Here is a 10,869-nt window from a genome sequence, read left to right as displayed (position 1 = left end):
GTGTCCATTATGAGGGGTTCCCACCATCCCTGTGCTGAGTTCCCGGGTCTCTACACCTGCTGTGCTCATTATGAGGGGTTCCCACCATCCCTGTGCTGAGTTCCCAGGTCTGTACACCTGCTGTGCCCATTATGAGGGGTTCCCACCATCCCTGCTGGATTATTTGTGTTATATTTGGGAGAATGTAACGGGAGGAGAAGGAACACTCCAAGCTCTCAGGTGAACAGGAACAGAATAACGGCAGGGAAGATTCCTGTCTTAGACATACACGGTCAGGGACTGACTCCACCTATGACTAAAATTTCACGTGTAAGTGGATTCACCCTTTGATTCATTTGAAGTACAGTTATCTTCTGTAAGTCTCAAAGCATTGGCTTAATAAACTGTGTAGTCATCGCTTTAGCTCAACTGCAGCGCTTTCTGGATAGGGTTAAAGTGGGGCTCCAGCCAAAGGTGTTTTTTTTTTTTTTGCCCAAAAGTCAGGAGCTCAGATCTTTTTGGTGGTTTTATTGCGGCGGATGATCACCAGAACAGAAAGTGAGGGGAAAGCCCAAAAAGAGGAGGGGCATCTCACAAAAGTTGAGAACTGTGACAATTGTCAAAGATGTCATTTCCCTGCATTTTAGGGAGACTTCTTGTGTCCCGCTATGTGCAGATTAGTCGTTGACTCAGTCAAACTGTCAAACCATCCAATGGCCGGTGTCATACCTGATCACATGTGCAGCATCATGGCAGCTTACGTAGATGAAAAAGATAGAAGGGTTTAGTTCTACTTTAATGCCCTGTACACACGTGCAGATTATCTGCAGATTTACCTTTTCTATGTAGTGCAAGGGCCTGCCGGATTGCATACAAATTGAAAGTGTTTAGGTTTGACCTCATATTATATGGTTTTGGCAAGTCTGCAGACAAAAGTCTTCAGATAATCTGCACGTGTGTACGGGGCATTAGACTCCATTCACATTTGTAGGACTCCTCCAAAGTTGCGCCAACTTTGGCACAACTTTGGATGGGTGCAACCTGGAAATGACTTTGGTTTTGACCAGTGATGATGGGCAACTGCAGCACACAAATTGCCTTGTATAACATTCAGGTAAGACTTTCATGCAACTTTTGAGGGTTAATATCGAAGTCTATGGCCTTCAAGTTGCATGAAAGTTGGAACAAAGTGGTGAATAAACTACTATGAAGTTGCTGCAACTTTAAGTCACGCCTATATGAATGGGTATCATTGGAAAACGTGGGGATTGACTTGTCATGCAACTGATGTCCAAAATTGCATGACACAAATCGCACAACCTGGATGAAGATTATTCTGCTAATATTAAGCTTTCCCTGGTCCCCCCCCCCCCCCCTCAATGTTGAAGACCAGGCTTTTTATGTTTTTATGGCACTTTTTTTTACAATTTTAATTTAGTATATATATATATATATATATATATATATATATATATATATATATATATATATATATATATATATATATATATATATATATATATATATATATATATAAAGCTCTGGTGAACTCCATGCCCAAGAGGGTTAAGTCAGTGCTGGAAAATAATGGTGGCCACACAAAATATTGACACTTTGGGCCCAATTTGGACAAAAAAAAAAATATATATATATATATTATACACACAATCTGTGTGTATGTATGTATATATATATATATATATATATATATATATATATATATATATATATATATAGCTCTGGTGAACTCCATGCCCAAGAGGGTTAAGTCAGTGCTGGAAAATAATGGTGGCCACACAAAATATTGACACTTTGGGCCCAATTTGGACAAAAAAAAAAATATATATATATATATTATACACACAATCTGTGTGTATGTATGTATGTATATATATATATATATATATATATATATATATATATATATATAGTGTGTGTGTGTGTGTGTGTGTGTGTGTGTGTGTGTGTGTGTGTGTGTGTGTGTGTGTATATATATATATATATATATATATATATATATATATATATATATATATATATATATATATATATATATATATAATCAGTATCTCACAAAATTGAGTACACCCCTCACATTTTTGTAAATATTTTATTCTATCTTTTCATGTGACAACACTGAAGAAATGACACTTTGCTACAATGTAAAGTAGTGAGTGTACAGCTTGTATAACAGTGTAAATTTGCTGTCCCCTCAAAATATCAATCCAATGAATGAAAAAGGTGGGTCAGGGAAAGCCAGACTGGGGAGGAAAGGGCTAATTATGCTAGATGTTCTCCAGCCAGGAAATGGGGCGGGGGTCTATTTGGCTTGCTGCAGTTTCTGATGCACATTGTGAGAAGCTTGCAGTGTGCAGTGATATCAGAGGAAGCCGTTTCAGTGCAGGAGAGGAGCCGCTACAACTGTGCAAGACTGAAGGAACCCGTGTTCAGAAACCTCAAGAGCCTGTGTTCTTTTCTTCCAGGAAACGGCGGGGCGCCATCAATAGCAAGCAACTGACTTACTTGGAGAAATACCGCCCAAAGCAGAGGCTACGGTTCAAAGACCCGAACAACTACAAGAACAAGTGCTGCATTATGTAACCGCTGTGACTTATTGCCAAAGCACACACACATACAGGAGACCCCCGCACACACAGGCGTACCCCTCCTCCACTCTCACACTGCAAAAACCAAGGACAAGATTGAAGTAGAAGCTACTCAGTGGTTTTCCACGAGAATTACATTTCTTATAGCTTCTTGTATATATTCATTTGTGACTTTATAATGCATTTTGTAATTATTATTATTTTTTTGTGGGGGGTTGTTTTTGACACCTTAATGTGTGGGACAGACATTGGCGAGGGGGGGGGGGGGGGGGACTTGTAGTCCAGCTGCACATTTGACATTTTATATATTAAAGAGTACGTCTTGTTGAAGTTGGAGGACAAATTTTTTTTACTTCTTTTTGCCTATTTTATATTGCCAAGTTTTGTTAGACCTGGCCAGCCCACGAGGATCCTGGTGCTTTGATTGCTATAGCTTTGTAATTTATTGCTCTTGCAATACCCCCTAGTGTCCAGTTGGGATACAAGGTGCACAGCTCATTCATTTACTGTGGCCTATCACAATATAGAATTATCCTCCCCGTATTCAGAAGTTTTATAATCTTCATATATTGGAGATGTGTTGCCGGAGCAAGAAATGAGATTAAGCTAGAACATGTAAACCCAGGACCGGAGACTCACACAGGCCAGACCAGGAATGGATTGGTCTGAAACTAAAGGTAAAGCCATTATAATTGGCAAGCAATTTTATTTCTTGACCTCTGACTTCGACAAAACTGTAGTGACCCTTTAGGACTGGACAGTAAAGCCATGACCTTTGTAAATGCATGTTAATTACCGATCTCTTTTCGTTATGCATGTACAGGCTCTTGGTGAAACCTTTTAGTAGATGGTGTTCCCACCTTAGGCACAGAATCGTTGGGTGCCTGTAGTCGCTTGTTAACTTTCTGCCCAGTAGGAAGTAGTCTCACCCTAGACACAGGATCGTTGGGTGCCTGTAGGCTCTTGTTGAAAACTTTCTGCCCAGTAGGAAGTGTTCTCACCTTAGACACAAGATCGTTGGGTGCCTGTAGGCTCTTGTTGAAAACGTTCTGCCCAGTAGGAAGTAGTCTCACCTTAGACACAAGATCGTTGGGTGCCTGTAGGCTCTTGTTGAAAACGTTCTGCCCAGTAGGAAGTAGTCTCACCCTAGACTCAGGATCGTTGGGTTCCGGTAGTCTCTTGTTGAAAACTTTCTGCCCAGTAGGAAGTGTTCTCACCTTAGACACAAGATCGTTGGGTGCCTGTAGGCTCTTGTTGAAAACGTTCTGCCCAGTAGGAAGTAGTCTCACCTTAGACACAAGATCGTTGGGTGCCTGTAGACTCTTGTTGAAAACGTTCTGCCCAGTAGGAAGTAGTCTCACCCTAGACACAGGATCGTTGGGTTCCGGTAGTCTCTTGTTGAAAACTTTCTGCCCAGTAGGAAGTAGTCTCACCCTAGACACAGGATCGTTGGGTGCCTGTAGGCTCTTGTTGAAAACTATCTGCCCAGTAGGAAGTGTTCTCACCTTAGACACAAGATCGTTGGGTGCCTGTAGGCTCTTGTTGAAAACGTTCTGCCCAGTAGGAAGTAGTCTCACCCTAGACTCAGGATCGTTGGGTTCCTGTAGGCTCTTGTTGAAAACGTTCTGCTCAGTAGGAAGTGTTCTCACCTTAGACACAGGTTCGGTGGGTGCCTGTAGGCTCTTGTTGAAAACTTTCTGCCCATTAAGAAGTAGTCTCACCCTAGACACAGGATCGTTGGGTTCAGGTAGTCTCTTGTTGAAAACTTCCTGCCCAATAGGAAATATTCTCACCTTAGACACAGGATCGTTGAGTGCCTGTAGTCTCTTGTTGAAAACGTTCTGCTCAATAGGAGGTATTCTCACCCTAACACAGGATTGTTGGATTCCGGTAGTCTCTTGTTGAAAACGTTCTGCCCAATAGGAAGTATTCTCACCGTAAACACAGAATCGTTGGGTGCCTGTAGGCTCTTGTTGAAAACGTTCTGCCCAGTAGGAAGTGTTCTCACCTTAGACACAGGATCGTTGGCTTCCTGTAGTCTCTTGTTGAAAACTTTCTGCCCAATAGGAAGTATTCTCACCTTAGACACAGGATTGTTGGCTTGGATATGTTCTTGGTGAAACCTTTCAGACCAGTATGTGTTCTCTCCTTAGACACAGGATCTTTGGGTTAGTATAGACTTTTGGTAAAATAGTCTATAGGAAATATTCCCACCTTAGACTCAGAGAGCTGAGATTGTATCTTTATGCCCAGTAGAAAGTGTTCCCACCTTAGACATAGGTTTCACCAGGAGCCTACAGAAACCCAACGATCCTATCTACCCAGTAAGAAGTGTTCATACCTTAGACACGGGCTTGTCGGCTTAGATAAGTTCTTTGTAAAACCTTGCTGCCACCTTGGTAATGGGATCATTTGTTTACTAAAGGGCTCTTGGTGAAACCTTTTTGCACAATAGGACGTGTTCCCGCCTTAGACATGAGATCCTTGGCTCGGATTGTTACCTGGACACTGGATTGTTGGGTTTCTGTAGGCTCTTGGTGAAAACGTTCTTCCTAGTGGGAAGTATTCCCACCTTAGACACAGGATTGTTGGCTTGGTTAGGTTCTTTGTGAAACCTTGCTGCCACTTTGGAAATGGGATAGTTAGGTTGGTAAAACATTTTTGCACAGTAGGAAGAGTTCCTACCTTAAAATCAGGATTGCTGGGTTTCTACAGGATCTTGGTGAAACCTTTCTGCCTAGTAGGATGTGTTCCCACCTTAGACCTACGATCCTAGGCTGTGTTCCCACCTTAGACGTACGATCCTTGGCTCTGAGTGGTACCTGGACGCAGGATCATTGGGTCTCTTGGTGAAAACTTTCTGCCCAGTGGGAAATATTCTCATCCTAGACACACAGGATTGTTGGCTTGGATAGGTTTGTGGTGAAACCTTTCCACTCAGTAGAAAGTGTTCCCATCTTAGACACAGGATTGTTGGGTTTATTGTAGGCTCTTGGTGAAACATTTCTGCCCGGTAGGAAGTGTTCCCACCTTAGACACGGGAGTGCTGGGTTTCTACAGGCTCTTGGTGAAAACTTTTAGAAGGCAATGCTCCCACCTCAGACACCAGAACGTTGGGTTTGTATGAGCCTTCTATCATCTATTTCTGCCCATTTCCCTAAAGCAATCTGAATTCTTTGAAAGGACCGCTGTTGTGGCGTTAGGAAGTCCTAATTGTGTCAGAGGGGATAAAAAATGTCTTAAAACAAAATCTAAAATCTGCTGTAATTGTACTTTTTTTGTATTGGTTTTTTATTGTAAATTTTTCTTTTTTACTGCCACTGGGTAGGCGTGGTGCTTCTGTAAAGGCTAGCTTTACTTTAAGTAAACTTTCGATAAATTTCTGTGTTGCCGCTTTGAAGATGAAAGCGAGCATATATTTTATCTGTTTGGAAACTTTAATAAAAATGTATCTAAATTTAATCATTTTACCTTTATATTTTGTGATGTATTTGACCCTGGGATGATAATGGTCTTTTTTTTTTTTTTTTTAAATTCCAAAATCAACATTTTGGTTATGATAGTTTACCCAAAGTACACAATTTTTCACTTTGGTGTCTGCTCCCTCTAATGGTCAAGTCTTGTAGTGCTCCCTCTAGTGGCTTATTGTATGTCATAGTGCTCCCTCTAGTGGCTTATTGTATGTCAAATGGCACGCCCATGTCCTTGCAGCAGAACTGAGAAATGAGGGGTTAGGTCACATAGTAGGGGGTTAGGTATGATAAAGCAAATTATGTTTTGTTTTTTTTTTTTATATCCTGCAAGCAATCAAAGATGTAAAATGGTAGTTGAGATCATAACAGAATAAGTTGAACCATTTGGGCTGATTCGTTTTGGTCAGCTGAACTTGTGGTTGGTAGATTGCTTGATTTCTGGTGATTACTTTCTGCCTTTTTATATGTGGTTCCCATTCATTTGAAAGTGGTTGAAATCCACCTAACATTGTCACGTGTATGGCCAGCTCTAGAGGGTCTCCTGGTTTCATTTGAACGTCTATGGCAAGGATAGGTAACCTCGCCACACCAGCTGTGGTGAAACTACAAATTCCACCATGCCTACTGCAGTGCTTCATGGGACTTGCATTTCCCCGACAGCTGTAGGTCAGAACTTGCCTACCCCTTCCCAAAGCTTTGACTGTAGACTTGCAATGAGCTAAGGTAGAGGAGTATAGCCCAATGACTGTACTGCGTGAGCAGGTAGCACCGCATACACATGCTCTCCGGGAGCACCACGTTCCCTGTGTATGTGTACAACTTCATTAAAAAGAATATTCCCACGCGGTGCCCCTAGTACTGTGATCGCACTTGCTCGGTGCCCCTAGTACTGTGATCGCACTTGCTCGGTGCCCCTAGTACTGTGATCGCACTTGCTCGGTGCCCCTAGTACTGTGATGGCGCCGGGTGCCCCTAGTACTGTGATGGCGCCGGGTGCCCCTAGTACTGTGATGGCGCCCCTAGAACTATGATGGCGCCCGGTGCCCCCAATACTGCGCTCGGTGCCCCCAGCACTGCGACTACACTCACTCGGCCCCGATAGCTCCCGGTCACTGTATGCAAAAAGGAGCTGGTAGAATAGCTCCTGGTCATGTGATCATTGTAACAGCCAATTACATGATCGGGAAGCCGAGGAAATGCCCTAAAGGGCCAGTAGGAGCCAGCGGTAAAGGTTAAGTTGATCACGTGTCTCTAGCTTTATTAGCTACATATTCTACTGTAAAGCCTGTACAAGCATAAGAGATAAAGGTAATACAAACTATCTACAAAGCTTACGGATTTGCTGCCCACTCTTTATTAAAACATGTCAGGAAAGAGCAGTTACACTAAACTGTAAATGTATATACTACATATGAATGAATATGAATTTCTATAATCTGGTTATATCTTGTTGCTAAGAACGGTGAAACAATTTGAACCGAAGTGTAAATGTGAAGCTTAGAAGCTTGCGAAAAGTACACAGTATTTTTTGCTGTATTTTCTGTTATCCCCAACTGCTCGTTTTTTTTTTTGCCAAAAATGGGTGCACTAGCCATCGTTCCCCCCCCCCCCCCACAACTGTGAGCTGTGTTGGGCACGTAGGAACTAAATGACACTTTGGAGCCTTATTTCCCTGCTTGAGACGTCCAGCGGACGCGAGTGACGGTCCTCTGCAGAAGTGCCGCCGGCTACCACAGATGGAGGAACTGTGTGCTTGCCACCCTGGCGTGTCCCTGCTGGATTGCAGACATGGGATTTCCAGCAAAATTTGTAAATTTTTATTTTTTCTTTTATGTTCCTTATCTTGTATAAATCTGTGCTAGCTGACTAAACATGTATTGGTACATTTTATTGTGGGAGTCACATCGAATTTTTGAAGCATGCCTGTGTGATGGAGCAGCTCTAGCTGTGTTCAACCTACAGTCCATGGAGACCCCCCCCCCCCCCCAAACTCTGCCCACCTCACTCAGTTAGATGTGCGGCTATTGTTGCCACCCGTCGGAGAAGCGATCTGCAGCGTGGGCGTTCCACTGGCTGGGCGGAGGCAATAAGTCGCCTCCTCACTACCTATTTTAACCCTACTGCGTCTTGAATTGGCCAGGTTTTGTGGCAAGGCGGGGGGTATAATTCCTGTTGGGGCATGTGTACACCCCTGTCCAGCTGCCTTTGCAGCTTGGGTGGAGGCTGCTAAAAACATGGCTCAACCGCTTATTTTTGCCACCCCCCTCCACCAACCGCAAGTCCTTTCACTGTAGAATCTTTTGTTACAGGAGGTTTTGCATCGTCTCGCTGTATATTTTTCCTTAAGTGTATATTTCTAAATTTGTTAGATCCTGCCAGTAACAGCACTTCCAGTTTCCATCTGACAATGCTAAGCCACTACCTCGCCTTGCTGCAGTTGGTCTTCTTCGGACAATGCTAAGCCATTGCCTCAACTTGCTTCAGTTGGCAGTTGGTCGTCTTCTGACAATGCTAAGGCACTGCCTCGCCTTGCTTCAGTTTGCAGTTGGTTGTCTTCTGACCATGCTAAGGCACTGCCTCGCCTTGCTTCAGTTGGCAGTTGGTCGTCTTCTGACAATGCTAAGGCGCTGCCTTGCCTTGCTTCAGTTGGCAGTTGGTTGTCTTCTGACAGTGCTAAGCCACTGCCTCGCCTTGTTTCAGTTGGCAGCTGGTCGTCTTCCGACAATGCTAAGCTGCTGCCTTGCCTTGCTTCAGTTGGCAGTTGGTCGTCTTCTGGCAATGCTAAGCCACTGCCTCGCCTCAGTTGGCAGTTGGTCTTCTTCTGACAATGCTAAGCCACTGCCTCGCCTTGCTTCAGTTGGCAGTTGGTCTTATCGGGTCTACTGGATTGGGAGATCAACGAAGAGCCCATTCACACCTTTGTGCTGCATTCACGCACTGTAAAATGCACAGCAACGCGTATAAGGCACTGAGCACTTTTGCCATTCACTTTAGCTCCAAATTACGAATGTATGTTGGTGGAGTGGTAAAATGAATTCCATACTGGGAGATGCTTCATCCCCAAATCTTAGACCAAAGAAAAAGTGAGTGGGACTTTGGTTAGGTCTCTGACAGAAAAACCATTAAAATGTCTACCAATTTCTGTATAATAAAAAATGCCCGTAGGACATTTAAAAATAACAAGCATTAAAACCCATTACTTTGTATAATGCTCAGCTGAGAGCGTAATAAGGTTAGTGTACTGGTCTACACGTTTCGTTTAAAAAAATAAAACTCAGATATTTCCATATTGCCTTATAATAATGGATGCCATCCAAGGCTTGGAAGCAACCATTGAGGCCCACCCAGCCTGTGGGGGGGCCCTAAGAAGGGTCATAAAAGACCTAGTCAACCTGGGGCAACAATGAATCTCAATGACCCAGAGTCTCTGGACTCGGCCTTCTCTCATCTTTATACATTGATATGGCACACCTTCACAAAATGATGGGTTTGAGTTGACGAGAAGGCTTTTGTGACACATTTGAGGGGCCACGTGGGGCTGCATAATTCCCCCCCATGCCTTGGATGGTATCCATGACATAGGGCGGCACAATACACTTTATAAGGCAGTATGGAAAAATCTTTTTTTGAAGGTCCTGATTAAGCAAGACTTCCCACGAAACACGTAGACCAGTACACTAACCTCATTGCGTTGTGAGCTTTATGCAATGCCTTTTAATCGTTATTTGCACGTGTCTTATGGGCATTTTTTTGTAATATACAGAACTTGGCAATAAAATATTGTTTACATTTTTATGCTTTGTTATTTTGACTAAGAGGCATAACCAAAGTCCCACCCACTTTTTCTTTGGTACACCATTTTGCCATTAATTTTAAACATTGCCCCAACTAATGAAGTTCTTTGCGCAGGGTGGATTTGATTTAAATCAAAGAGCAACTATCATCGATGTCCCGCAGTGGCTCCTTCTCTGATCCGCTGTTGACTCACTGACAGTCCCATTCATGGCTGGTGATGCGGCAGTGACGCAACAAGGTGAGGGACATGGCGTCAGCAGGTGATTGGATGCCCGCTAACGGGCGTGGCCATGAGGGATCTGAAATGACAGGTGATCTTTAAATGTAAGGACTTATTCTTGCTGGTAGTTGGAATCTTTAATATTTGCAAACAAAATGAAGGTTTCCTATTTAGAATAATAAGCTGTCAGGTTAAACAGCGATATCAGAACTGATACACTCCTACAGTTTGTAGTGTACATAGATTTGCAAAGCAATGGGATAAAGGAATATTCCTGAACTTTGTTTTATCTCATAGTTACTGTGAAATTGTGTGAATGCATTAATGCAATGCATGTTATCTCCGCTTGCAGAGCTTGGATTCATTGAGTGAGTTTACCAAAAATGTAAATTTCTCTTATGTCCTCTGACAGACGCAGCGCTCCATAGTTTCTTCACCAATGGGTAATGCGCCATCTACAGGAGTAGATTAGACTCTCTATTGTTCGACAGACGCAGCTGCATATCTTCATTACCATTGGGTTATGCTCCTCCTATCAGGAATAGGCACTAGGCAGGAAAAAAAAAACTTTACCATGTCTATAGGGGCTGTCCCTGCAGGCATAACCCCACACACTGTGCTTAAGATTGCAGTTTAGTTGCAAGCAGTGTTTGGAAGACAAAAAACCTCATCTACTCAGAAGTAAAGGGGCGGTGCTGCGTCTGTCGAACTTCAGAGAAAAGGATTTTACAGGAAGTTCAACAAAAATCCAGTTATTGCAGAATATACAGCCTCATGCTACATAACTAAGCTCCAT

General features: G+C 43.1%; 1 protein-coding gene and 2 long non-coding RNA genes across 3 annotated transcripts in view; 1 reads left to right on the top strand and 2 right to left on the bottom strand.

Annotated features, from left to right (window-relative positions):
* The window catches only part of PTP4A3 (protein tyrosine phosphatase 4A3), a gene marked incomplete at its 5' end in the record, with an annotated part of 40,709 nt that extends 37,952 nt beyond the window's left edge, over positions 1-2,757 (top strand). Inside the window, one exon of the mRNA XM_082259633.1 lies at positions 2,463-2,757. Within this exon, the coding sequence (XP_082115759.1) occupies positions 2,463-2,580 (118 nt within the window). The 3' untranslated portion in view covers positions 2,581-2,757. The remainder of the gene's footprint in view (positions 1-2,462) is intronic.
* A 530-nt stretch (positions 2,758-3,287) lies between these two features.
* On the bottom strand, positions 3,288-3,594 carry LOC309556962. Its single transcript, XR_014225357.1, has 2 exons — positions 3,515-3,594; positions 3,288-3,445 (listed from the first exon to the last, which is right to left on the bottom strand). It is a non-coding gene; the product is annotated as an uncharacterized lncRNA (long non-coding RNA).
* A 423-nt stretch (positions 3,595-4,017) lies between these two features.
* Positions 4,018-5,793, bottom strand: LOC309556961. Its single transcript, XR_014225356.1, has 3 exons — positions 5,382-5,793; positions 4,927-5,349; positions 4,018-4,090 (listed from the first exon to the last, which is right to left on the bottom strand). It is a non-coding gene; the product is annotated as an uncharacterized lncRNA (long non-coding RNA).
* Positions 5,794-10,869: the final 5,076 nt, after the last annotated feature.

The sequence above is a fragment of the Pelophylax lessonae genome (genome assembly GCF_965119305.1).
Source record: "Pelophylax lessonae genome assembly, chromosome: 5".
NCBI lineage: Eukaryota > Metazoa > Chordata > Amphibia > Anura > Ranidae > Pelophylax > Pelophylax lessonae.
The sequence above is the reverse complement of the archived record's forward strand: the minus strand, read 5'-3'. Positions and strand labels throughout refer to the sequence as shown.